This window comes from Fusarium mangiferae, assembly GCF_900044065.1.
Source record: "Fusarium mangiferae strain MRC7560 genome assembly, contig: FMAN_scaffold006, whole genome shotgun sequence".
Taxonomy (NCBI): domain Eukaryota; kingdom Fungi; phylum Ascomycota; class Sordariomycetes; order Hypocreales; family Nectriaceae; genus Fusarium; species Fusarium mangiferae.
The window spans coordinates 1521005-1548742 of record NW_024573926.1 but is presented as its reverse complement, the minus strand read 5'-3'; the positions used below and the strand labels follow the sequence as shown (position 1 = coordinate 1548742).

Genomic DNA, 27738 nt, shown 5'->3' with positions numbered 1-27738 from the left:
CTCTCGAAGCAGAGTAGTCCGATGTCTTTTTCACGGCTCCTTCCATGAAACCCACTTCGCGACTCTGGCTAACTCATGGGTCATTTCGGGATAACGATTAACCATAATTCATGGTAAACGATATCCGCCACCAACGGGCGCAACCCAACGCTGAGCATTGTTGACGTCTTCTGACATTTTCTGACATTTTCTGACGACGGACTCGATAATTAATGTTGCACTTGATTCAGTTCTACCGCACGGGTAATAGTAAAAGGGGTTCATGTTAGGTCGTGTTGACGTCGCTCTGCCGAGCCCTGGGCACCACCCACGTCCATACGTAAGTGTCCAAATGCTTAGTTATGGCACATTCCGCGGAGCCGGAACTCCCCATGCACGGAGCCGGTGATTTCCTTTTACGGTCTCTACACGGAGAAGCTCAGTTAGCTCCCATCTATATCCGTGATGGAACCCCGGGAGCAAATGACGAGAGGCTTCACTTCACGTCAACGCAGCCCTTTCATCGTGAGGATTTTTTAAGACCAGAAAAGTGCTTAGAATAGCGCTATAGCTTCAACCAGACAATTCAGCCAGACCGCTTGTTCATACGTCGTGGATACGTTGGACTTCTTAGTGTACTTGAAATGTCTTCGGAGGAGGAGACAGTCCGTGTAAGTGAGCGGCACAATTTCGCCGCAGATAGCTCCAACTCCAACTCCAAGTCGCTGCGGGGTTTTTCCAAAGAAGAAGGTTGGTTGTGGTTGATCGACAATGCTTCTTGTGTCACCCGCTCAACTGGTAACGGGCGCGATTAGAAATTGTGATCCGGAAGATAAGCGCCAGATCACCAACAGTTGAAGCGGATGTGGTATTGACATCGAGCATATCGCGCCTCTGATAGCCCATGAGATCCAATGCCATGTGTTGGATGTGTCTGTGTGTGTGTGTGAATGTGTGTGTCTGCGTGCTGTGCGTGAGGATCCATCGTCCGCAACCTCAGGGCGCAAAAGTCTCGAAGGATTCTGGCAAAGCAGGGTAATTTGCCCCGTTGCTGCAAGACGGGTACACAAGCCGAAGGCCTGCCTCGCTACAACTTGTCCTGTGCACTGGGCAAAAAGAAACAAGGTTCAGGGACAAGTTGCACATCATTACAGGCAAAATGGCTCAAAGGGGGCTAGTCCAGGCCTCTTCTCTCCAGGACCATTAACGAAAGTCAATCTCTGCTAATGGGTCGCCAACGAAGTAGGCGAAGGAATTGATGGAACGTCGATCCTCAGGTGGCCCCCAAGGGAATTTCCAAATAAACAAGTTATTCCATGGCGTAGGGTACGGTATTTCACCCCCTTAGTTACGCCTTGCCGGACCTTGTCTCTCCAGAATTGAGTCAAATGCTGCGACGGGTCGCCACTCAACGGTCGCGGGGCAGGGGTCGGCCGCCTGTGAGAAACGTTTCTGGGTAGCGTCTTGGTGCGGCCGCGCTTAATCTTTAACAGCCGGAAGCTTGATCGTGAGGACAGCCGACCCCTGCCCACCTTTATTTCGTTGTAGGGTATTTTCCAAACTCAATGAATTCAGTATGACCTCCTTTGACAAATAATAGGGTTTTGGGGATGTTGTTGAAAAGTCTGCAAGTAAGATAATATGACGAAGATGGTTGAAGGTTGTTATGAGTAAAGCCAGGACTTAGAATTGCAGGTTACGTGTTTCCATTACTGCGAGATGTGTATCATGTTGGTCCCTTGGCTTGTTGGTTCTGCTATAGACAACGAGGATCTGCCGTAAATATGGCCCAATTCGACCACGCCCAATACAACATGGACGATTTACTCAATGTGATTTCAGTTGTTGTTAATGCCAGCACGTGCCATGTCTTATCGATATAGCTAATAGTTGAACGCAGCGTCGCTTTGGCCCAGCCCAGCCCAGACAATTGCAATTGCAACTGTAACTGCAACTCTAACTCATAGTAATATTCCGGTGATTATTCACAGGGGTTCATCGTCCTGTAGCCATGTGGTTGGGTGTGTCGGTTGTTGGGGAACTGTTTGACCTGGGTCCTCAAGACTACAACGGTAGGGATAGGCGCGCAACTGGGGAACATGGCACGATGTTGATGTCGCTTGTCGTCTTGTGCATCAGAGGCCGGTAAGGCAGGGCTGGCAGGGTAGAGTCACTAGACAAGATCTCCAGAGCAAAAGCGGCATTCTCTTGGGACATGGACAGATCTAAACCGAAATAGTACGAATAGTCGACAGTGACTCTATCTATATACGTACACTTGCTGCTAGTGATCTCTTGTGGCAGGGCTTGGACATTTCTCTGATGAATAAGAACTAATCGTGTCGTCACACAGCCCTACGACGGGCGCTGCCAGAATGAACGACGTGATCGGCCCGGCCAAAAGGTCTTCTTACCCGGCAAAACGGTCCTTGGAGCGACTGACGGACCAAGACAAGACTCACACAAGTCTCGAGTGTGAGAGAGCCTGGGATTGTGGGACTTTAATTGGTCCCAGGGCTGAGTTGGATCAAAAGCTAATCATTTTGGGGTCTCTCTTCTACCACTATGGGGGCTCGGGTCGACCTATTTGTGATTGGCCAACCTCTTTTGATGTGTTCCCAGGGTTGGGTTGTATTGGAGACTGCCTCCATCGGCTTTAAGAGGAACCCTTTCTCTGGGACAGGGAATTTCAAATGGCAGACAAGAGGCTCAGTTCAAAACAGTGGATAAGGTAGCCCCAGGACATGGGACTGGACTTGAGTGAACGTGCCCTGGCTCCTGGGACTCGGACTGGGACTGACCTGGGGGGCCTGGCATGGGAGAGCTAACTAGGGGAAGCAGGGCGATGCTACGCTGCGCTAGAGACGGAGACGGCATTCGACTCGATAGACTAAATGTGGGCAAATTTAGCCCAGATTTCCATCGAGTCTGCCTTGAAGCTTCTTTGCTGGTCCATGGCTTGATCTCGGGGACCTGGTTGGCTTGCTCGTTTAGTGTCCACGACGGGGAGTGCAGTGCCAGCTTTCAAAGGAACATACAGCACCTCTCTGTGTCTCGTCTCTCTGTCAGTTGTTGGCTTTTAGACGGTTAGAATGACATCTGCTCTGTTAATAGCGCCAGCCTCTGATGGCTCTGTTCTATTTTGCTCCCGCCCTTCTGGTGACTTGGCTGCGCCTAGTAGTTCATCGTCTCGTTGACTCTCCACCGTTGATATTACGTGACGAACCGTTCAGTACTGATAAAACCCAATACGCTCACATTCCAAACCAAGCCGTATCTGGTATACGATACGTTACTGCTTCACAGCACGGCGCAGTATGGTCTAGTATAGCATATGCCATGCTCTGGTATAGTACGAGAAGACACAGCAGATGCTCAATTCCGTCTCATGCCCTACTTGAGCCCCGATCTGTAACGCAGTGAATCCCGCTCTTTTGATGAGACACCGCTGTGTGGGATGGCAGCACTCCCCTCCTTGTTCCACAGCGAGGTTGTTGTGCATATAGGCAGACATCCAGATATTTGGATTCATCATTCAGCATTTCATCAAGTTAGCACCGTGATAATGATAGCAAACCTGCTCACAAATGGATAACGAATTTGTCAGTATCCTGGTAATTTGCTCTATTCGTCCGAATGGAGTCGGAATCGGACATGGCCAGCGGAGTTTATTATAAATCCTTGAGGTAGGTTTTAATGATCGCCCGTCGACAGCACGGGCCGTACTGTACCAAATGAGACAGTTTCAAGTGTATTAGTGGAGGATTTGCAGTGGCCAACAGTCAGTGCATCTCTCGTCTTGCCGTCATAAATTCAATAAAGACAAATTGAAGCATTTCATAACAGTCTCGCCTTTCGCTATTAGCAGCCGCGATGCCAAACTGTGGCCCTGGACTCGAGAATGAGTGAACGAAATGCTTGGCACAAGGATCGTAGCGAAAGGATTTCGATGCCCCGTAGCATCGCAAATGACCCAGTGAGAGAAGAACGAGTGCGAGCGCCAGTGGAGACAGGCTTGAATGGAAAGGTTGAAAAGGCGGAGGTACGTACCGTGAGCTACCCTGACCTTGTCTGCAGAGTGCATTGGATTGGGGCTCAGAGGGTGATGAGCACCAGCCCTGTGAGGCCAGCGCCAGACAGAGACAGAGACAGAGACACAGACACACAGTGACTGAGAGACAGAGGCGAAGGAGCCCCCGCAAGCAACTAAACAACACCCCCTCTCCTTTGGTGCCAGGCCCCAGGGAAGGTAGCCAGGGACCTTTTTCTGCTTGTGTGTGGCCGTGCCGTCTTGGGTGCTGGGTACTAACTTGGGTGCATGCTAGTAGTGCTAGGGGAGAGGTGTGCGATGTGGAAAGTGGAGGATGTCTGTGTGTGATGGAGGGGGTAGGGGAAGGGGCGTGTGTTCAACTCACTCTCTACACTGCAGATTAGGTAGGTTGATCAAAGAGACACCAGAGACAGAGTGGAAAGCGCAGCACAGCGCAGGGCAAGGCAATGTCCAGCGCTGGATACCCCCTCATAGGTACAGTACAGTAGGTACCCGTAAGGCAAGGCAAGGCAAGGTAAGGTAGGCGCACACCTCACACGCCCCTGCCCTTGTAGGGTCCCTTCCACTCACTCGTCACTCACTCACGTCCTTGGGTCCTTCCGTTACCTTATGCCATGCCTGCTCCGCGCAGCTTTGGGGACATTTATTTAATATACAGCCTCTTCCCCCTCACCAACCGTCTTGCTCTCCATCTATCTCCAAGTTCATCAACAGATTCAGCTTCAAGTAGCTTCAGATCTTCTTGATCATTCTCATCCTGCACTCATATACCTGCCTACTTATATACCCACTACCACACCACACTCACCACCTCGCCTTGACCATCATAGCTATCCTCTCAGTTCGTTTGGATATAAAGACAGACACAAGAGGACAGACAGATACAGGAAACAATTGAGAATAAACCAACTCTCCCAATCTTGCTTTGGGCCATCTAGAGCTTCGTCGTTCCAAAATCGACGTTCACAATTCTCAGCTACAAGCAACCCCACACTCACCCATATAACAACTTCACAATGTCCATGTTTATGACACAACCCGCCTACGCCTACGCGGCAGCTCCTCCACCTCCCAGACAATACTCGGGAACAAGCAGTGCTTTCAGTGCTTCTGCCAACCCCGATGAGGACTGGACCAAGATCTCTGACCTTGCTGAGCGCCGAAGAATACAGAACCGCATTGCTCAGCGCAACTACCGTATGTTGAGCCTGCTTGACTCTAGATTCACTCTGGAGCCTCATAAGGTGTTTTTGCAGAACTAACAGTTCTTTCAGGCAAGAAGCTCAAGCGCCGCCTTGAAGACCTCGAGCGCCGTGCTGGTTCTTCTGACGATGCCGAGTCCGACAAGCAGCCACAGAAGCCTACCAAGTCGAAGCGATCCCCCTCCGCACCCAAGTCTCAAAAATCGCAATCCGGAGCTCCCAGCAAGTCTGTTGCCTCACAGGGCCAATTCACTCCTCCCATGGAGCCTACTGACGAGCTTTTCTTCCCCGGCACCTACGACGACCGAGCTCGCTCAGACAGCCCTCCTCAGTTCACATACTCAACATACCCTGCTCCCGATGAGATCCTCCTCGCACCCTACGGTTCCACTCAGTCATACCCAGCCATCACAACCGCTGATGCCTACCCCAACTACATGACAGCGTCTACAGTGCCCATGACGCTTCCTTCCATGACACACTTCAGCGATGCCATCAAGCGGGAGACGTACCCTAGTGACGACGGACTCACTCCTTACATGACCTACGGTTACATGCCACCCATGGACTTCAACTCTGGTAGCCCATACGAACAGTCCAACCCTCATGTGAGTCACGCCAGTCAAACGCCCCGTGGGGTTGTACGAGATCCACGTTGCTGATGGGGTTCGCAGACTCCTCCGCTGTCGCATTCTTTCGACCACTCTGCCAACTGCTCAGAGGCTGGCTTCGATTACCCTGCCACGCCTCTGTCAATGCCTGGCTCGCCTGGTCTAATCCAGCACCAATAGGGCAGCTGGTATAGGCGAGAGAAAGAAAGAAACATAGCGAACTTTGAGATTTTGGGTTAGGCGTTGGAAATGAGCCCTACGAGGCATAGCATGGCGGGTTTTGATATATTTGAACACTTTCACACTCCACACTTTTCACTTCTTTTGGTACTGGCAAAGGTATCTATGTCACAGGCGAGAGGATGTTCACTCGTCTGCATTCGTTTTATGTACACAGGGTCGAAGCGCTCGACCATGTGATTTCTGTAACGGCTGCAAGATGCACGGACGAATTGCTTATTTGGAATGGCGAAGGAAAAGAAGACAAGTGAGGCATTTTGGGAATGCATACGGCATACGCTTGTATGCATCCGAATGTATATTGGGCAGACACTGAACTGAACTGGATTGGATTGGACTGGACTGGCAAAGGTTGAAAGCAGGCAAGGAGGCAAACAAACAACAAAGATGGCGGCTGCGGGGTCGAGAGACCTTGGCTTAGCCACTTACATTCTTGTTAGTGTTGGTTGAATAGATATCTTGAGCCATGAGACAAATTAGATGATGAAATGTGCATAGCGCTTTGTGCTTGACTGCAGTGAAGTGAAGTGAAGTGTACAAGTTATGAGCTGGCTGTGTTTCATAATGATTGTGATGTGATGAAAGTGGCCCAAGAATTTAGGAGTGATGAGTGAGGTTAGTCTAAGTAGATAATGAATGAATGAATGAGGCTGGCTGAACTAGAACAGAGTTGGTATGGCATGGCATGGCATGATATGATAGAGCTTGACCTCCCTTGTGAAGATCAAGATCAAGGGACATGCATGCTGGTAGTCAGGTAGTGCAGCTCAGTTACTGGGTTTGCTTTATCGTTTCCCTCGTTTATTATCTACTCGCGTAGACAGACGGAGCTGAATAGATAGAGGCTCGGGTAATGTGCCATGGTGAGTCGATGGCTTGAGAGGGGGGCTTCAGCTCCATGTTCCGTGTGCATGTGCAAGTTGAGCTAGACGACTGAGGCGGAATCCAGAACTTGCGCCTCAGAGCCTCGTCTACTGTCTACTGTCTTTGTCTGTCTGTTGGGTGTCATTTTCCGTATTGCATTGCGTGTTGTGTCGTGCCCCTCCCTCTTTTCTTCATATGCTACAGGGACTTTTATGCGCTATGTGACCTACTGGACCTGACCGGTATGTGAGCGAGTGAGCTGTTGCTCGCTCGGCGGTTACCACTAACAGACCGGAGTGCTAGGGTGTGGATGAGTATTTTGGGATTGGGATTTGGGAGACACTTTCTGAGTCCGAGTCCAAGTCCTACCTCCACGTGCCAAGGAGGGTTGCATGGGCAAATCCGGGCGTTTTGTTGTGTTACAAGTTGGCATTATATCCGTCATGTTATTGGGCCTGTCTCTGTGGGTGCATGGCCTGGCCTCTTCGGTACCGACGTACGTGGTCCTGCCGGCTCCTACGGCTACGGATAACAAAGAGGAAATCAGGCTCGGGTCAAGATTCACGCCGGGTGCTTAGGGAGAGTCCTGCTCCTGTTCTGGGAGGATTTGGACCCTCGTCTGCTCTAGTGGCAAATGATACTGTTGCCGGGAGTGGCGGATGAATGGGAGCGAGAGGAGACGTGATGAAATGAAATGAAATGAGAGGGGGATTGAAAAGGGAAAAAAAGGTCACGGAAAAGGGTGTGAGTCTGCGTGTACATCAAAAGGTGAGTAGGCGGATATCATTCTCGGCTACAGGTAGGCAGGCTGTGGACAAGTATTGAAATATTGGATGCATTCAATTACCAACCTTGTTGACGCTGCAGATCAAACGACGGCCCCCAAATCATTGCAGACAAATCACCAGAAAAGGCAGAACACCAAAAAGCAAGCAGGTTTCTGTAGCCATCAGTTAAGTAACAAGGCAAAGAGTCTGGTCCTTTTGTCTGCAGGACAGTACTCGAGCAGATATCTAGATACTGACATGAATTGACTTTAGAAGCTCAAGATCATAGACAGGCCTGGACTCGATCTGCCGCTATTCGATTCCAGGCTAGGTATGATCTAACTCACGACCCAAGGACGGTCAACAGCGCCTGGACCAACACATGTATGATAGGTACCGTTGTCCAACCTTATGCTTCTGAGGTGTGAACCTTGTTTTCATCTACCACTGCCGCCATGTCCGTGCGAACGGGACGAGAGAGGCTGGCTCGAGACTATCAAAAGCCATCTTTGAGGTTTATGTTTTGGTGACGTATCTCGAATTGGATTGTCTCAAGATGAAGATGTTTCATTATTCAAAAAAAGAATCAGTCAATATTGAAATGAACATCATGTTTGAGGAAATGCTGCGTTGCTTTACAAGGGATATTGAAGCTTGATTGAACTGCTGTACGTAAGCATCTCAACTGCCGACTTGGCGTGGTACTACAAGCAAACTCAATTATGTCATCCATTTAAAGCATCCGCTCATACCAAAACATCAGGCATCTCAATTCACTCAATTCAATTCACTTCTCTTCCTTCAATTGAACGTGAAAACAAAGTGAAAATGTCAAACGGTCTGCAATACATCTTCGGTGGCCCCAAGTACGTATCAGCACCTACCGCAAAGACAAGCTAGTACCAGCACCTGAGTAGCTAACTAACATCTTCAAGGGCTTGGGATAGTGGTCTCTGGACAGCCTCGGACGATCGCGTCCGCGGCGGCTCTAGCATCTCACACCTCTACACTCACCCCACGCAAGCCAAGTTCTACGGCCATCTTGACACAAAGACCCTCGGCGGCGCTGGCTTTGCTTCGCAGCGCACAGTCGGCGACCTGGCCCTCGATCTCTCTTGCACAGAGGGCATAAAGCTCTCCCTCGGCTGGGACAGCTCGGATCAGACCTTTACCCTCAACGTCAAGGACACCATCCCTGGAAAGAGGGAGGACGGGCGAGATGAGGCTGGTGTGAGCTGGGAGTATGACTTCAAGGCGCCGGAGAACGGAGGTGAGATTTTCATGAAGTGGGATGAGTTCAAGGCGACGTATCGTGGGAGAGAGGTTGAGGATCCTGAGCCGTTGAAGTTGAACGATATCAAGAGAATATCCCTCATGGCACGAAGGTAAGTTTCCATGTTCTAAATTCGAAGGAGACTCGTTGCTAACGTTGAGTAGCTTCTTTGATAAGCAGGATGGAGACTTCAAGCTCTATGTTGACTGGATCGCTGCTGTCAAGAAGGATGATGACGACAGCGATGACGATGGTGATCTCAAGAAGCATGCTCTTGAGCAGCGATCCAACCCTCGTCCTGTATGGAAGAGGCTGTTCTGCGGTCTTTTGTAATTGTACTAGATACCTTCACATTTCTGTGTGTCACTCACCACGACATGAATTGGAATACACAAAAGCATTGTATCGCGACCAGGGTTCTCTCCATCTCTATGGCTTGATCATGTCTCTCAATATGGGCAACACTCCTCCTGGCACTTTTGTGTTCTGACTTGACGGTTACCTGCAACTACGAGAATCCCGCTGCCTTTCTTGATGGAATCTTGTATACAAAATTTGAAGCAGGCCTCAAGCACTTTTGAAAGCCTATGGCCACAGGCTATGGTGTCTTATGGACTGTGAAATTTCTTTAGCTTGATACTCGTGACTCTGCTGTGCCGATTCGAACCACAGATGATAACGGTTTGCCATCATGACTTATACTCCGTGTTTTCACCCCAGAATCACCGATATCAACTTTGAACACATCTTTTATAAAGCTGCAATTCTTACAACATACACCCCTAAACCTGACCAACACCGTGTCTCTGATGCACCATCCAACGCCAAAACACCACCAAACCAGGCATGTTAAAGACTTCCATGTGCCTCCGCCCAAGTCTATCCAGCGCCTCTCCAGCCGGCAGTCAGCTAGCTATCCTTGTACCTGTTACATGAACCCCCCTAGTAACCACCCATAGATCTTCCTTCGTATATTTAGACTGAGCCCGTTTCAAAAGTGTCGTTCCTATCCGTCTCCAGCTCGGTCGTTGAGCGGCCAAGATGCTAGATGGAAAAGCTATGTAAGAAGAACGATGCGCCGTGCCTTACTGATCTGCGGCAGATCGATAGAAGCCTCTTTACCCATTTCCGAGGTATGTGAAACAGAATGCAAGTCCCATAACCGTCAGCGGCTTTGGAAGAGAAGTCGGTCCAGGTGCTATGCTGGAGCTCTGGACTTCTCTCGGCGCTTCGAGCCGGAGGGGTTGCGGGTATCAACGATGCAATATGCTTTTGATCCCTTCGCTTTTCCCAGAATATCATAAAATAAAAAATGCCCGTCCTTCATGAATCGCCGTATCAATGCACAAGGGGTATGTATTGTCACAACGGGAGGCTGAGTAGCCATCCCAATATTAGTCTCTCCACTCTTACATGCCAGACACACCGCCAGAGTTAGGATCCGCGACGTTGTCTGATAAGTTGATAAGCAGCTGGGCAAGGCATCTCTTGGTCGCTGCGTCATCACGGAGAACGGACGAGAAGGTAGCATCACGGAGTGGCTCAGGAAGGCACTGACGCAGAGCCTCACGAGCGCGAGCGTTGTCACTCAACCTAAATGATTATCGATTAGACCATGAACAACAAGATAGACACGTGTTCAACTCACCGAAGGAAGCACCTGACGACGTGCTTGAGGAGACGAGCGGTCTGTGATTCGACAAGTTGAGCAACCATGTTGCTGAGGACTGTACCAACAGCATAGAAACGCTCGTATGTAGCACAGATGTAGTTAAGGCCGTTGTCGTCCAAAAGTATCTTCTGAACGATGAAGATGGCTACGGTCTTGCTAAGTTCCGAACCTGTCTCCATGATGCGCAAGCAGAGAGGGATGATCTCTGTGGTCAAGAGGAAGTTAATGACTTCAGAGGAATCGTTCTTGACGAGCGCACCGATGACACCCAGGCTCGTGAGCCTGAGGTACTCGAAAGGCCGAGATTTGGAAGTGGTGTTGAGAAAGGGGTAGAGGAACAGAGGAATGTGTGCTATAGATCGTGAGCCATGTGACACCTGAATTTGAGCCAAGATATACGCACCGTTGAGGAACAGGGTCCTTGTGTCATTGTGAGAAGCTACGCATTGGAGGAGGGCAAGGGCATTGCACACTCTGTTTGAGGCAGCTGCAGTAAGCTGGGATGGGTTAAGAAGAGTATAAACTGAAATGATCTCTTGGAGGAGAGAGGTCATGACGCCTGGGAGACATGTTAGCTGGCTTCTTCAAGATACAGAGAGGCCTGGTAGCCCAAGATAACACGGGCTGGGCACGTACCGAATGAATGCCACAATATGAGAGCCAACTCGGGGACCTGCTCGCGCTTTTTACTAAGTTCCAACAAAGCAGCCTCCCGAGTGTTCTCGCTGAGAAGATCGGCTATGAAGGCCATGGTACGCCGGTTGTCCTCCGAGACATTGCTGTGATCGGCATCCTGACCGTGGCCGGGGAGTTGACCTGCGCCAGCAAGACGGTTAAAGTGCTGCTGCTGCTGCTGCTGAACGGCGGCGGCGGCTGCAGCGGCTACTTGCTGTTGCTGTTGTTGAGTATGGGCATGATGCGCGCCAGGCTGCTGGTGCATCCAAGCCGAGTCTCCTCCCTGAGGGTTGAATTGGTGGTGTCCGTAGACGTGCGCCGCTGGCATCATGTTGGGCGTATCTTTTCTTCTTCGACGGGGTTCGGAACGGAGGTTATGGTTTTATGACTTGCAAGTCGAGCAGTACTCTTTTTCGTCAATGATGTAAGCTTGGCTGGAGTGTCGGTCGATGTTTCGGCGCAGCGAGTTTGAGATCGGGTTGATGAATCGAGGGCGCAAATGCGGAGGTACACGAAACACTTCCAATGGGTGAAGGGGGAATAATCGGTGAGGAGACTAAATTTTGTCGGAGAAAGGACTGTATAATATCTGCTAACGGTTCTTTTCGACTAGATTCCAATCGATGAGGACTTTGTTGTATCGTCGGGTGATAGGGCACAATAAGTAAGTGTGAGGTTCAAACCCAAGCAAGCAAGGTGAGATCGTTTGGCGGGTTGGTTTGTGGTGGTGCTCGCAGGTGCTACTGGGGCAAAGAGCGATTCGGCTTCTGGTGATGGGATTGGTCAGCCTGCTTCTCATTATGGAGCTCAGGCTGCGATAGGTAGAACCGGATGTGGCATCGGGACTTGACGCTTGGACCACAAACAAGTATCCTGGTATGCCACAATGCCGCAAAAGTCTACATGGCCATGCAAGTGCGGGGAGGTAGCTCTCCCATGCCAACCTATCACTATAAACAATCATTGTCAGCCTTGTCCTACCCAAGCCTTGTCACAGCTCGATCTGTGCCCCAAAGACTCGAGGGTTTCTGAGTAACAATGGAATCACGTATTTCAGCGTCATGGCTAATAAAGTATAGTCTACCTTACTTGGTCAGGTTGTCTCAGTCATGTTTAGCATAAAATCTCCAATTACATTCATAGGTTTTCTCCTAGCTCTTCTCCAGTGCTTCCTCTCTCTGTAAGTGCTATAATAAATCATTACCTCCATGTGCTTTCTTTATGACGACCCATGCTTACAAGTTAAAATAACGAAAAGCGCTATCGAACTATACAACCACCCACGTGCTTAGAGCCCTCTGTCGCTTGAAATTCCCGGCGGTAGCCAGCCATGCTTCACGTCTACGAACAACGCAACTCCTTCCCAGTGCTTGCTTCAACCAAACTCCTATGTTGCAAATATCTTCCTAGAGAAGTGCTAAACGATCGCTTATAGCCTCAATTCTCGAAGAATATGATCCGCCATGCTCTTGTATTGCCACGTGTTGCCTGTCAATCGCTTGAACTGAATGCCGTGCAATGAGAGTAATGGGACCTTTACGATGAAAATCTCAAACTCCAGCACCATGCTTCCTCCAAGGTCACTTTGCACTTGCGTGCTCGTTTCTCCGGGGATTCGCCTTGATGGACCCCCATTCTTGCCAGGAATACTGTCGAATGAGGTCTCGGAGTTGGAAAAGCTGCGGTCTCGATCAGAGCGTCCTGGCGTTCGTGGTGTAGTAGGAGGTCGTTCTGAGTCGCGGAACTCATCCCGCTCACGCTCACGATCGTCTCCCCGCATAAGGCCGCCGAAACTGAATCGTCGCTTGTGCCCTGGTGTCATGCCGGGACTCGTAGGTGGGTCTTGCACCTTGTTCAGATCAATACTGGGCGAATGGCGACAGTTGAAGCCGCCCTTGATCTCTGTATACTCCACATTTAACTGCCGCAGCACTCGCTTGATATCGGTTCGAATCGCAGGTACTGACTTGCCAGATGTCGTCGATACGCTGAAAAGTCCTTTCAGGAACACTGGCTTGGCAAGTTCTGTGTCGTCTAGTCGGTCTGTGGATACACCACTCTGCTCTAGTTCTTGATCTGTTTCTTCGGGCACATTGGCCTCTTGAGCAGCCTCTCTTCTCATGCGACGCTGCTGGATACTTTCCCTCCTAGCATGGCCAATAGACTTGGCCCTCAGACTCACGGACCGGGAGTGTCCGTGGGCACGGTGTGTGCTGGAGGAATCTTCATTTGCGACAGACTGATCAGAACCACTGGTTGCTGGAGGGTCTTTTCGCCGTCTCAGGTCAGCCGAGTTGACACTCGTCGACCGCCCTAGGCCACCTCCTCTTCTGTTCTCCCTTGAACCACCTGCAGACATTGGTGGGCTAAGGAGTTCACCATGCTGCTGACCACTCGCGGAACGGATTTGTGAGTCTGACGCATCCTCTCTGTCGCGACGTCCACGACGGATACTGAAGCTCTTGCGGGGCGCCAAGGGAGAAGGCTCAGCTGGTGAATGGACTTGTACCACAGGAGGGTGCGATCGGTCTTTGTCTAGACGCTCAGGGTCCCTACGCTTGCGTGTGCTGAACCTACGTAGAATACCAGCTGCGGTGCCTTCCTTCTTTTGAAGTTGCTCAACTCTTGGCTCGGCGGGTGGCGCAGGGGGAGGCTTCGGTATATCGGGCATGTCGTCTTCGCCATGTGTCCTCGCGCGAGGTCTGCTTCGTCCACCAGTGGGTTTCTCACCGGGCATTTCATAAGCGGCAGAGTTGGTGTGGGCTGCTTGAGGTGCCGCAATCTCGGGCATCGGTTCTGCCTCCCTTGCCTTCTCCTTTTCACGGATCTCACGCTCCTTTTCTCTCTCCCGGTCCTTCTCACGTTCACGTTCTCGCTCTCGCTCTCGCTCACGCTCTTTCTCCCTCTCCTTTTCCTTCTCTTTCTCCTTGTCACGTGTTTGAGCTGCTGCTGGCGGAACCATATCAGCATGGTCGCGATCCTGCTTCTCCTTGACGAGGTAGTATATGGATACAAGAGGACTAAATGCATTCATAGGATCGTTGCCGATCTGCAGTGCCTCGGAACTAGGAGCCGATAATGTATCGCGGCTGTTGCCAGAATTTCTGCGCTTGTAAAAGTCAAAACCGAATGGTCTCCTCTTTTCAGCATCCTTGGCGGGTGGAGGGAGCTCTTTTTCTCGTTGATAGAGCTTAACGGCGCGCTGATACTCCTCCGATTCAATTATTTTGGCAAGTTGTGCATTTATACTTTCCGGTGTACCAAAGTTAAAACCTTGCATAGCGAGAATGACTTCTGGCTCCAGTGGCGTCGTTAACGGTTCGCGAATGGGCAGGTAGTTATCGGGGGGACCGTTGAAGCCTTTAGCCATCCATGGATGCGTCATCACCTCCTGCATTGTCGCTCGCTGTTTGGGGTCCGTCACCAGCATGCGGGAGAGAAGGTGTTTACACTCTGCAATTCAGTTAGAAAATAGTACAAGAGTAACACCTGAGTAACCTACCGCTTGACAGCCATGCGGGATAATCGACAAGACCTCTCTTGATCTTGGCATGGAGCGCGGGCATGCTTTGGTCATCGAATGGAACCTTGCCACAGACCAGAACATATAGAACAATGCCAAAACTCCATACATCAACTTCTGGGCCAGTATAAGCTCTGGCCTGCAGCAGTTCGGGAGCAGCAAAGTATAAGCTCCCGCAAAAGGTCTTGAGATGGCCGCGCGGAGCAAAGAGGTTACTTAGACCAAAATCGATAATCTTGATGTCGCCCGTCTTGCTGATAAGGATGTTCTCAATCTTGAGGTCTCGGTGGACGATGCTATTTCTATGCAAATAATCCAGAGCACTTGCGATCTGCCGACTAAACTTTCGGGCTTGCTTCTCTTTGAGCTTGCCATGCGAGATGATGTAGTCAAGCATCTGGCCGCCGTTGACGTATTCGAAAAGCATATACCAATGGTGGTTGGTACGAACCACATCGTGAAGGGCGCAGATGTGGGGGTGATTCAGGAGGGTGCTGATAGCCGCTTCACGGGCAGTTCGGATTTCCTTGGATTGATCGGCGCGTTCCTTGTCGGCACGAGATTGGTGGCCATCGTCTGTTGAGCCACGAGGGATAATTTTGCAGGCGACCTGGTGAGGCGTGATTAGTATCGTGGAAATTTAAACCTTGATAAGCATCATCACGGCCTAGGCATGAGGGGCAGAAGGATGGATAGATCGATGCGAATAGCCGAATGATGAGACAATGCGCGGGGATAGGCGACATCAAACAAAAAGATAAATCCAAAACACACCTGTTCGCTGCCATCCTCCTTTCGGGCGAGCTTAACCTTGCCCATGCTGCCGGCGCCAATGGTCTTGCCTAGCATCCATTTTCCAGATTGAGTTGGGATTACGGTACGTGATCTCGCGTGCTTGGATGTTGAAGTTCGGGGTGGCGCGTCGGCATGGCCATGCTGCTGAGAAGCAGCTCCATTACCAGCGCCGTTACTGGGAGGGTTGGCGGAAGGAGGCATTTCGGGATGAGGGCTGTGGTGGTTGTTCTTTGATCGAGAAGAGCTCCGTCGATGGGCCCGCGAGGGATCGGGGCCCCTGGCCGGGGGTGGTCGTTCCTTGCTCGAGCTTCTTTGATGGTTTGCGGGTGCGGCTAAGCGTGAGGATTCGTAGTCATTTTGCGGTACAGGTTGTGACTGGTGAGGACGTGAAGATGAGGTAGTACGCTGATGATGGTTATGATGAGGGGGGAGATGTGAGTTGGCGGCGTTTGAGCCAGAGCGGGAGTGAGAGTGGGAATGGGATTGAGAGCGGGAGGCGTAGGCCTGGGACTGGGATTGGGAGCGAGATTGAGAATGTGAGTGTGAGTGTGATAGCTGGCGGGTGTGAGATTGGGTGTAGTTGGCACCTGTTCCAGTGGGCGTGGCTGGTGCAGGCGCTGCTGGGGCCGCTGAAGCGGAAGACGAGGGAGGAAAAGAGGGAGCTGGAGCCCGACTGGAACGAGAAGACCGTGTAGACTGAGTGCGACCAGGTCCTCTCGGTGATGCATCAGCAACAGCAGAAGAAGCTGTCCTTGTTCCCATTGTTGCGAAGCTAAAACGCTAGCTATGCTATGCTATGCTGTGTTTCGATGCGCTGTGCAGTTGTGAGAGACAGACGGTGTAAAAAGGCGGGATGTCGATGAACTGAACGGGTCCCTTCTACTCTGGGGTTTGTTTGCTCAAAAGGGTAGTGAGCTGTCGTTCGCTTGCTGTAGCATCAATGCCTAAGTTGGTAGGCAGGGAGGATGACCCGGTCTGAGTCCTTATTAGGCCTTGAAAATGGATTGGAGTAACAGATGCCAACGCAGTCGTAACGTAGTCGCGATCGCTGTCGAATACTAGCAAGGCCCTTGGTGTTTCTGCTGGCCGAGTACGACGTGAGAGGTAAAAGATCAGGATTACCTGGTTACTATCATGGGCTGAGGGCTCTTCTCAGCTTGCGATTTGCGATGACGAGGGGGTGTGATACTGGCAATCGCATAAGAGACCGAGACCGAGACGCAGACGCAGACTCAGACTCAGACAAAAAGGTGCTTGGAGCAGTCAGGTCGAATGCAAAGCGAAACTGCGCTATATGCAAAAGAATGATAAAAGTAAGACAAGGGAGAAGTGCCGTAGTCGTAGTCTTGATTTGATATAAACCAGCAAGTAGTGCTACGGCAGTGTAAATCCGGGCCTGGGCACGGAGATGGGAATGAGATATAGTAGCTGTTGGCAATGAAAGGCAAGGCAACGCAAGTATGCATGCAAATAGATAGATGTAAGAGGATGAGAGAGTAAAGATCTCAAAACCTGACAAGCAGATCGAGTAAGAAAGACAGCACAGCGTCTGTCAAATCCCAAATCGGGGGGCGGGTGAAAAAAGAAGCAGCTTATTAGGTACCAGATTCAGATTGGATAATGGGTATTGTAGCTAAAAATGACTTGGTCCTGGCGGACAGCAGCAGCAGCAGCGGCATGTCCCATCTGCTAACCTGGGTTCTAAACTCTTGGATGCCCAGGATAGACCTGGATGTCTCCAGCTGCAAGCTGCCGAGACTTCACCTACCACCGTCCAGCTGTCTCTGAGCTACCCAACTAGCACAGCAGGGCATCTCAATCGTCTCAGGGGACCTTCCACTTAGCTCGCAGGTAGCTTCATCTTTCCACCAACGGTCAGTCCTTGGGTGGAGATGAGATATCTCGCTCGAGCTGAGCTCTCATTTCGCTGGACTGTCAGGAATGGATCTCTTCACTTGCTAGTCAATAACCTTGACGACATTGTCGGAGCCACTGGTCTCTATTCGAGTTAGTGGTCAACAAAGCCTCGATCGAAAGCCGTTGCACATGCTGCAATTGGTAGACTTTGGGCTGTTTCGCTCCACGATATCTCTAACCGTTACCAAGCCAAATTCCCTGTTTATAGCAACAACAAAGCCAAGAATCATAATCCGACGTCAGCTACCCAGCCAGAGCACTGCGTTTTTGATCTATCAAGTGGATCTGTCGCAAAGTGCTGCAAATTTACGTGGCTGATTAGACGAGGGGCTGGAGGCTGGGGTTTCAAGGTTGGATATCAGGCCTCGGAGCTCAAGAAAAATTGCGGAAATATCTGTTGATTACATTGGGCTATGCAATTCAATTAAGCTTACTCCGTACTATGGCATCTTTGTGATTTACAAGAAATCATGAACCTCAATTTCATACCCTTGTTGGACATAGTTGAGAGCTTCGCTTCTATTCTTCTATCCTGCAGACATGCCCCATCTCGTCTCCTTTTTGCGGTAGATGTGTCTTGGAAATCATTGGGCTGGAATGCGACAGTTGTTCCAGAGCCAGAAGAAGCAAAATCGAAGCAGCCACAAGCCGGGCGAGTACATGAGACCTTGCTGCTTGTGTGAAGTGTTGGGTATGATGCGATGTGTTGTGATGCAACACATCCTTGTCTCGTGTTCACTAACACCTAGCAATCACCTCTACCTAGCCAGCCACCGTCCTCAGGCGGAATGCCAAGCCAGACCTTCAGCCGAGGGTTCCTAGACAATCACCAACAACAGCCCATCAGACGCAAAGAATGCCTCACCGAGTCACGTCTCCGAGTTTAGAAGTGTAAGTCAAGCCTGAAACCATATCCGTAGAGAGATGGAAAGACGAATAGCATTTTTCGTATTGCTCTAGGATAACTCCAAGCCATGGCTGTTAGGGAGGACTATGACGTCTCCGAATGAAAATGGCATGGTTCACAGTTGAACAGCTCTGGGAAATTGTTTCAAAGTTGCGCTTCTGATGGTGTCCTTCCACAAATGGAACGGTCCTCAATTGACAACGTTTCACACGCGTGCACTTGCATACCCGGCGCTGAAGAATCTCAGTTAGACCGACATTCTCCAACTTTTGATAGAGCCCCTGTCACATTCTAAAAAAGGTCCATGATGAACGAAGTCTGACCAACGCCAGGGTCCCCAAGTTTTAGGATGAGAAGCCGCAACTCTGTTGCTTATCGATAAGCCCAATTTGACGTCGCGACTCCATTCGTAGCTTCGCGACGACTCAAACTTCTATCTTCATCGCAAACTCTCTGATAACATTGAAGATCTTCTCGCTCTCCACATGTTATGACATCAAGAAATAGCATTCGATGCTTTTAAGTAAACTACGCGACACGCCGACATCCCAGTCTCATGTCATATAAACGCTCCCGTGCGACCTACGAAGCCGATCTCCATGCACCCTTTGCAACCTTCGGCACTCCTCTGCCCAATGACCCTGACGCTCGAGATGATGGCTCCTTCGTTCCAGTATGGAAGCAGGAGGTGAGGGATGAGCGAGGTCGAAAACGCCTCCATGGCGCATTTACCGGCGGATGGAGCGCAGGGTTAGTACATAGATCTCTTCCCCAGGACTTTGCGCTGATTTTAGCAGTTACTTCAATACTGTCGGATCAAAGGAGGGATGGACGCCATCAACTTTCGTTTCGAGTAGAAACAACCGCCACAAAGATGCCAAAAACCAATCGGAACAACGACCAGAAGACTACATGGATGAGGAGGACCTTGCTGATGCGGCCGAAGCTCAGAAAGTCCAGACTTCTCAAGCATTTGCTGGTCTTGGCTCCTCCGGTCAGGATCCCAATACAGGAGGCTTGATGGGCTTACTGAGGGCTGAAGGAGATACCATGGGACTGAAGTTGTTGCGGCGCATGGGATGGAAAGATGGGCAAGGCATTGGTCCCAAGATTCGGAGAAGCGCCCGCCTTGAGCTGGGAGATAAAAGCTCTCAGGCTGCTGAAACACATTTGTTTGCTCCTGAAAATGCAAAAATGATTCAGTTTGTCCGCAAGAACGATCGAAAGGGACTGGGCCATGACGGAGAAACCAAGCTGTCGAGTTTGAATCCTATCACGTCCGCAGCAGATGATGATGCCGATGAAGATCATTCTCACGATAATGGTCTCCGGGATTCCTCTTTGCTCTCGCAGAAATCCAAGACTAAGCCTGGCCGAGGCGGTATAGGAGTGGGCATCTTGAATGATAATGGCTCCGATGAGGAAGATCCTTACGAAATGGGACCAAAGATCAGATACAATCGTATCATGGGCGGTGATAAAAAGAAAAAGAAGGCGAAGAAAGCAACGGCAGCAATTAACCCTGCTCTCAAAAATGCGCCTATTTTTGTGTCTCGAACTGCTCGAGCTGGTAATGGTCTTGGACGGTGTCATGATGGGCGATTACCCCTCGATGGGTTTGTACTCGCCAAACTTACAGAAGACTTATCCGATCTCTTTTTGGAATACGCACCGCCTCCGGTTCCAGAAGGATGGGCGTCCTCAAAATCTCCTATAGACCAAGCCAATCCTTCAGATTACAAGTCAACAGCAGATGCTGCAAAGGCATCAACTCATGATGCAAAGTCTAGAGCAGCCCTTCTTGGAGAGAAGAGTCTGCCAGGAAAATCAGTCTTCGATTATATCACGAGCTCAGCACGCGACCGACTTGCTGCAGCTTCCGGGAACAAAAATCTACCCCAGGGTTTGGGAGAGGTCCCAGAAGGATTCTCCATGACGGAAGAAGAAAGACAGCAACAGATATGGGATGAAGCACCCCAGCTGGATCGTGAGACAGCCATTGCAGCTATTTCTCGCGGCTCCTCTGGACCCTACGCAGACAATGAGGAGAAAAAGGCACGGTATAGAACTTATCTGGAGCATTTTGCAACAGGCAGTCAACCGCTCCCCTATAAACCCAAGGGTATGGCGTTTGACGACTTTGCCAGAGAATTGTCGGAATTCCACAATTGCGCGAGGATTTTCAAACCGATGACAGGGTTTATGGCATCTCGATTCACCACGGCGAAGAAACCAGCAATCGTTTCAGCAAACGGATCTGAGACAGATCTGGTGTCGAAACCCGAACCAAAGATCGCAGATCCAGCAGAAGAGGCAGCCAAAATCGGCATGTATGGGCAAATGACTCGAACAGTCGAAGACTTTTATCCAACAAGACTATTGTGCAAGCGGTTCAATGTCAGGCCGCCCGCGCACTCTCAAGCAGAGGCTGAAGCAGAACCTGGCTCCGGGACGACAAGTCGTGATGGAGGTTCAGGACCCATGGAAGATGTCAAGATGAACTCAACATTCCCGGCTGGCGGCATCAAGTCAATCGAAGGAGCCCCTACAAACACAACGACGCCAGCTCCTGAGCCCGAGGCCGCCATTGATCCGCATAAGAATGAAGCAGTTGAGGGTAAAACGGCACACGATGAAGTTCTTCGGGCAATATTTGGAGATAGTGATAGCGAATAAATAATACCATCCATAACTAATCGCAAGTCATTGGTCACAAGACAGTTGATGAATCGTTTCAGCCACTACATATCCTTTCAACGACCCCGTTGAACCCAAAACACAGCACTCGGGGTTGAGAAACTTGACATTAGGCTAATGTTTTGCAAAAATCTTTAATAGCCAAAAATTTCAGAACTATTAGCCTCGTTCATGGATGATTATCACCACTCATCCCGAAGATGAATGCCAAGATTAGGCTTACAACTCCAGCGCCTCTAGCGCCGCCGCTCCACTTAGGTGAGCGGCTAGGACCCTGTTAGTACCACGGACAGAGCTCTGATTGGCTACTCTAACTATATCGCGGGGCTCCAATTTAGTGTCACTCAAGCTTGGGGGGCTCACCTCAGGGGAGCAGCCGCCATCGAATGAGGAATCGCGCTGCCCGTTGTTCTTCCATTAGGATTAGGACCAATGTGAACCTCGCTCACGCATCACATTGCATCTATCACATCACATCGCCAGAGATCCAATACCTTAGACAGAGCCTCGAAACACGACGAGGCAGCGACTTGCGATACGAGAAAGAACGAGAGCCATCCTGATTCGGCTGTTTTGCTTAATTTCCGCCAACCTTTAATGTTTCGACTCCATCACTAGACTGTTTACCTTGCCAACCACCTTTGGAATCAATCACACCCATCCATCCTAAATCGACTGCTCTTTTCCCGCTGCTCCTTTTGCCGACTTGGGGCAGTCTCGTCTTTGAACGACTTTGTTTTCTCCTAGAAGAAAGCCGCCATCCTGTCTGAATTTCAGGAAGCTGGAATTGGACCATCAGTGTCCTTGGAGAAGAAGACGCCGTCACCAGACTCATCAAGACCGCCAAGCACGCGAACAACATCAAGCCATCATCGCGAACCGACCCCCGAAGACCTCAAATCCGCCAAAGAACCGGAATCACACATTCTTTTGACTCGCGATCAATCACCTCCGCCGCAGTATCCCGCCTCCGAACCCTCAACCTCTCGTCCTCCCCCCTTCTCGTCGCTCTTTACCTCCCCACCGCACGACGCCCACGAGCGTCCCGACAAATTCGTCGCTTTTACCGCTCATTCTCCTTGCGAAGCAGAAGCATCAGGCTCAGCTGCACCAGCATACGAATCTTCGTCGCCTAGAGAAGCTCTCCCCTTTGATCCAGATCAAAGCACTACTGCATTTCGCGATCCAGTCGCAGAGACCAAGCGCGCGCTTCCTCGGGATACCAAGGGAGACTCCAGTCGCAAAGACGACGACGCAGAACCGCCTCCGGCTTATTCAGAAGAGGGCGATAGTCCCCTTTCCACATTCTCTTTCCTAATGGCTGCCGCAGGAGGAGCTGCGAGTATTATTACTCAAGTGCAACAGGGTGGACCGCCTGTTAGTACTCTTGGAGATGTTGGTGCCGATGAGACGATTGCTATGGACCTAAGGTGAGCGTTAAAAGCGGGTAGTTATCTGCCATTATACTAATTCTCAGATAGGGGCACAAGGTTTTATCTCTCTAGGGACGAGCTGCTTACTTTGCCCGAGTTTGTGCTGCTATCTTTGTTCCCCAATGGATTGTTTCCTGAGGGTCAAATGGGCGGCTTTGCAGACGGCGATGCAGTGCAAGTCGACGTAAGCTAATGTCTCCCTACTATTGCAAACAGTGGCTTACAAAACTAGTACGACCCAGCTTCACTCCAGTACATGCTTGACTTCTTTAGGGACGTAGCACAATCTATCCCCACAGATGGATCACCAAATGCGTCTCAGGATGAGGATACGCCTTCTCTCGGCACTTCGCGTGACGACTCTAAGCGAGCCGGTATCATTGTGTTGCGTGAGGACCTCGACTTTTATGCTATCCCTCCACGAGCGGATATTGGCCCGCTTGATATGATTGCCGTGAAACGGGCAGCTGCAGAGGCTTTGCAGCAGCAGAACGGCATCTTTTCGGGTCTCAAGCGAAGCGACGAGCCGGGTACTACTGAGGCCCACTTGATCGAGATGCTGACGGCAGGGTAAGTTCACTATCTGTGTTGTTGATAGCCGTTAATACATGCTTACTTGTACTAGTGGCTTCAATCATGATGATCGATGGGGTCATCGAGCTGGCGAGCCTAACAAGGCCGTCATCTGCAGTCTGGCTCTTGCCCGTCTACGCAGCGACATCCGGGGTAACGAGATGGGCACTAACGCTGTCGGTATGGCCCAGAAGCTTCTGCTCTTCTGGCGTAAACCTGCTCGGCGATGCTGGTGGGAGGGTGTCGAGCTCGAGAATGTTGCAGGTGTCGAGGGCAAACTTAAGGTCTGGATCCGAAGAGTATGGACCCTCGAGATGAGTGTTATTGGCCTGCGCTAGACCACGATCTACTTATCCCCTCTACCTAGAGACCAAAGACCGTATAGCCGTCACCTATTTCTTTTGTCTATCACACTTTGTGTAGCTTTGTTTTCTCCCGCATTCCCCCCATGTTTTCTCTATTCCCCCTCCTATTAGGTCATCTTATTCCCCTGTTCTATTTTTTCTTTACTATTTCGTCTTCGAGATGAGTATTGGTGGAGGTTGGTCCCATACAACTGGGCAGAGCAAAAGCACATACGCGGAAGGAAGAGAAGGTTTTTGGTCCATTGAGATTCGCAAAGGGCGGGCGTCAAGGTGCATGGAATCTGGGGGTTCTTTGTAGACCTCCTATATTTTTTCTTCTCATGTTTCATATACAGCACAGGATTAATCCAACTACACTAAGACCATGCGTTTCCCTGTGTGCCACGCTTCAGTGCATGTGTGAGTAGCGTTTGCCTCCACAAAGACTTTCTGACCCTCATGTCCACGGCAGCTCTTAGACCAAACAAGGCTATGCTCAAGGTTGAGCCGTTCTGGTATGTTCAATGGGGTTTCAAATTTCTCGTACCTTACTGAGAAGCCCAAGCTTTACTAGATTGCTCAAGGCATGACACTTCAGAAAAAGATGCATTCAAGTCGCATGAAACTTCAACAGCGACTCGATAACGTAGAGGTAGTGAAACGGACTTGTGAAAAAAATGCATACGTATTATTATCTTGCATAGACTTTGAGAGTCTCAAGCTTGGTGATGTGTTCTCATTTCACGTTAAAATGATATCTTTAAAACGACAAGACTCATTCTATCCTGGAAGTTTTCATCAACCTCTCGAAGAAGGGAATTGAAAGACTCGGGACTAAGGTAATGACCACGAGGAAGCTGACTCTTGGCTAAAACGGCACTTTTCTCACGGAAGCTACAAATCAAAAAGTTACACTGGTCATCTCTGTTTCGTTAAAACCCAGCACCATTGTGCAGTTCAAATTATTACATACTTTCGTAGCGTTGACGCTACACCTATTGAAAGTCTAAAAACTCTATGAATTGCCAAATTGTTTCCATAGTAGTACATGAAGCGTAAGATACATCTAGTATCAATTGTCAAAACAGAAGGTAGAGAACCAGGAAGATGGCTACAGTGGTCAAGGGCTTCTCGACCGGTAAAGAGTAATCAATCTGTCTATGAACGCTTGGCAAGCTGTACCATAGGTCCATCTCTGATAGCAACAAAGATATCTCGCAATTGGTACTGATCAACAGTACGGCTTCCTTCGATGGCGTCGGGGCTACCACCTCCAAGATTGCTGCTGAAGTCACGTCGGATCTCAAAGTGGTAAACAATCTTGGCCAGAGCCAGACTCATCTCGAGATAAGCCAGGTTCTTCCCGACGCATCCTCGAGGACCTGCAGAAAAAGGCATAAAGGCGCTCTCAGCGAGAGAGACACTCTCGGGGGAGACACCAAACTCATTCTTATCGTCAACGATCCAACGCTCGGGACGAAACTTGAACGGTTCGGGATAGATATCGGGGTTGTGGTGCATGCAGTAGGACGCGGTGCTGACTTTGATGCCCTCAGGGATATACTCCCCATCGACGAGAATGCCACCTTCTTGGACTTCTCGTGAAAGATCGGCTGGAACAGGAGGGCTCATGCGCAGCGTCTCGTCGATGACAGCTCGGAGATATTGGCAGGAGTAAAGAGCTGGACCACCCTTGATGTCATCCACGGTAGAGAAGGTAGACTTGACCTCCTCCGCAAGCTTTTGTTGAACGTGAGGGTATCGAGAAAGGTAAAAGAAAGAAGCGGCAAGACTTATAGCAGAGGTATCAGAGCCAGCTATGATAAGAGACTCGCTCTCACCAAAAAGCTCATCTTTGCTATATCCCTTACCAGTGTCAGGATCCACGGCCTGGAAGAGATAGTGGAAGAAGTCTTTTCGGCTATCGCCTTTCTCCCACAAGCCCCGCATGCTGTTTTCGACTTGGACTCTCTCGGTGAAGCACTGCTCAACAAAGGCCTGCCACTTGCTGAATGCTGGAGGAGCTGCTGCTGCAAGAAGGAAATCCAAACCTCGAGGCTTGAGCCATGCCCAGAGAGGAGCGAAGGGGGAGTAGGCAATCTAACATACAACATTAACAAGAGGTTCATCTTGGGTGTGTTGGATCTTACCGGGTGGATTGTCGACATGAAGTCAGTCATGAGTGTTGGGATATGTCGCAACTCACTATCGTGCTCCTTCATGCCAAACGATTTACCGAAACACAACTCTCCAAGGGTATCGAAGATGAGGTGATCCGCCCAACGAGCCATATTCAAAGAAGGGGACCATTTCTTCTCTCCAATCTCTTGGTCGAGTAGCTCAATCCATCGGTCGATGTTGGAATGGATGAAAGGTTCGCAGGAGCGCAGCGCTTTGTCAGAAAAGGCATGGTTCATAACCCGCCTCTTTCGAGCATGCATGGTCTTGTCGATAGTGTTCCATGTTGTCATGACATGGACATTGCGTGGGTATGTCTTGTAGTACTCGGCCTTTTTGACATTTGCCTTGTTGTTGAAAATGGTCTTGAGGCCTGTGGGAGTGTTGATCAAGACACTATTGGGAGTAATACGAAAGGTTGGGCCTATAGGCGTATTTGTTAAAATGGGATGTTCTGATAACTTGAGGTATTCATCTAATGCTCACCGTATTTCTCTTGCAGCTGCCAGAACCATACATGTCGATCCTGTCTGAGAGTGTAGTAGTATGCAGGGACTGCTGAGATACGTGCCCAAAAGGGGCCAGGATATTTGGCGAGGGGATGAAAGTATAATCTGTAAACCACGACAGCGGCTACATAGCAAAAGGATAGAAAGATAATCCCCCAGACAATCTGTGAGGAGGATAAAACGGTCACCGTGTTTATGATAGCCATGACTTGTGCTTGTCTGTTGTAACAACGAGACTGAAGGGAGAGAGCACTTGTTACGAAAGAGGTGGTCAGGCTATTAAAGAGATCGGTAAGTCCCAAGATGTGACGACAGCATGGATTGGATTCTATCGTAAAATGACCTGTAGCATTGCGACCTGTAACTATGTACGTAGTATGGGTGCATATGATCGATATTGTGCGTGGCCTGGTCCGGCCTGTGGAGTGTAGTGTGATGATAGGGACGTTTGGACTATGTGGCTGGCTGCACGTACACCCCTTGTCAATCAGGAATAACCCTTTTCAGCCATTGCGACTATCGTGTCGTTCTGGCAGACTTGAGAGACTGATGGAGGGTGAGATTGAGATTGAGACTGAGACTGAGAATGGTGGTGCGCTCTGGTCATGGTTGGAGTGATCAAGTTGGAACAGACGTTGTACTATGTATGGATGTTTGACGTTGGAAATATTTGACATGTTATTAACCCTCTTCCTTTGCAACTCTGTTGGTTCATGACTCAACCCTGACTAGGTCAAGCCCCCGACCGTGAACTTGGGCATATGTGCCGGCCTCTTAGTTGCTTTTTTCTTTCTTTCTTTTTTTTTTTCACGATGCACATCTTGCTTATAAGTGAGGCGGACCACAAGCGACGTGGTCGTTGGTTGTTGCAGCCACCAAGCGAGTATGTACACTTTTAAGCGCCTCGAAACGGCAGCATGCATGTATATCTTGGCACTCGATGTCATTATGCAGAGTCCTTTTGTGTAAGACCTGTTTTATTTCTTTGTTCTTACTTAATTGTTTACTTTTCTGGTTTACAAGTCAGTCTCATACCAGTATGAGTTAGGCATTCACTCACTGCCTCTACAGCAGGCAAGCAAGTCAAGAATATTACAATTAGCTACCTAGGTACCCAATGCCTTTTAACCGCACATGCATGTATTGACTTGAAAGCCTTGCTCGCTCTTCAGCTGGCCCCATCAAACACTAACAAGACATCCAATCTTTCGCCGCCGCCACCGTAGCCTGCAGGGCCTCAATGAGCCATCACTCTTCTGATGACGACTGAGAAAAGACCATCCGCCTGTGACGCGGTGGAAGCGGGGCAACCGTGAAGTTCTGTGGGAGGAAAGCGTTAAGTTTTATGTGACTTTGGGTTGCTTATTAAAGTTAAAAGACGTGAATTCGTGATTGCATTGGCATCGGCAAATGCGTTGTCTATGAGATAGGTCGCATGGTCAAGTGAGCAAATCAGCTGTTACATCGGTGAACTAGCAATATAACTCAAACAAGGGGTCTGATCACTCATGTTGTCAAGCTCGATACG

At 49.9% G+C, this 27738-nt stretch overlaps 7 protein-coding genes across 7 annotated transcripts; 4 read left to right on the top strand and 3 right to left on the bottom strand.

The window, feature by feature from the left end:
* Positions 1–5046: 5046 nt before the first annotated feature.
* FMAN_03231 (uncharacterized protein) lies at positions 5047–6023 on the top strand (the record flags this gene model as incomplete). The annotated part of the gene is made up of 3 exons (XM_041832022.1): positions 5047–5227; positions 5305–5840; positions 5907–6023. The coding sequence occupies 3 exons, from the start codon at positions 5047–5049 to the stop codon at positions 6021–6023; spliced, it is 834 nt and encodes a 277-aa protein (XP_041682527.1).
* Positions 6024–8542: 2519 nt separating this feature from the next.
* On the top strand, positions 8543–9320 carry FMAN_03230 (uncharacterized protein; the record flags this gene model as incomplete). Its single annotated transcript, XM_041832021.1, has 3 exons — positions 8543–8580; positions 8650–9099; positions 9152–9320. 3 exons carry the CDS (start codon positions 8543–8545, stop codon positions 9318–9320), a joined length of 657 nt encoding a protein of 218 aa, XP_041682526.1.
* Positions 9321–10396: 1076 nt separating this feature from the next.
* FMAN_03229 (putative rcd1 protein involved in sexual development) lies at positions 10397–11665 on the bottom strand (the record flags this gene model as incomplete). Its single annotated transcript, XM_041832020.1, has 4 exons — positions 10397–10580; positions 10636–11011; positions 11063–11218; positions 11296–11665. 4 exons carry the CDS (start codon positions 11663–11665, stop codon positions 10397–10399), a joined length of 1086 nt encoding a protein of 361 aa, XP_041682525.1.
* Positions 11666–12763: 1098 nt separating this feature from the next.
* FMAN_03228 (uncharacterized protein) lies at positions 12764–16414 on the bottom strand (the record flags this gene model as incomplete). The annotated part of the gene is made up of 3 exons (XM_041832018.1): positions 12764–14787; positions 14837–15467; positions 15632–16414. The coding sequence occupies 3 exons, from the start codon at positions 16412–16414 to the stop codon at positions 12764–12766; spliced, it is 3438 nt and encodes a 1145-aa protein (XP_041682524.1).
* A 2618-nt stretch (positions 16415–19032) lies between these two features.
* FMAN_03227 (uncharacterized protein) lies at positions 19033–21152 on the top strand (the record flags this gene model as incomplete). Its single annotated transcript, XM_041832017.1, has 2 exons — positions 19033–19226; positions 19274–21152. 2 exons carry the CDS (start codon positions 19033–19035, stop codon positions 21150–21152), a joined length of 2073 nt encoding a protein of 690 aa, XP_041682523.1.
* Positions 21153–22490: 1338 nt separating this feature from the next.
* FMAN_03226 (uncharacterized protein) lies at positions 22491–23517 on the top strand (the record flags this gene model as incomplete). The annotated part of the gene is made up of 4 exons (XM_041832016.1): positions 22491–22603; positions 22655–22790; positions 22839–23176; positions 23232–23517. 4 exons carry the CDS (start codon positions 22491–22493, stop codon positions 23515–23517), a joined length of 873 nt encoding a protein of 290 aa, XP_041682522.1.
* A 1164-nt stretch (positions 23518–24681) lies between these two features.
* Positions 24682–26416, bottom strand: FMAN_03225 (uncharacterized protein; the record flags this gene model as incomplete). Its single annotated transcript, XM_041832015.1, has 3 exons — positions 24682–25623; positions 25674–26125; positions 26188–26416. The coding sequence occupies 3 exons, from the start codon at positions 26414–26416 to the stop codon at positions 24682–24684; spliced, it is 1623 nt and encodes a 540-aa protein (XP_041682521.1).
* Between the last annotated feature and the right edge of the window lie 1322 nt (positions 26417–27738).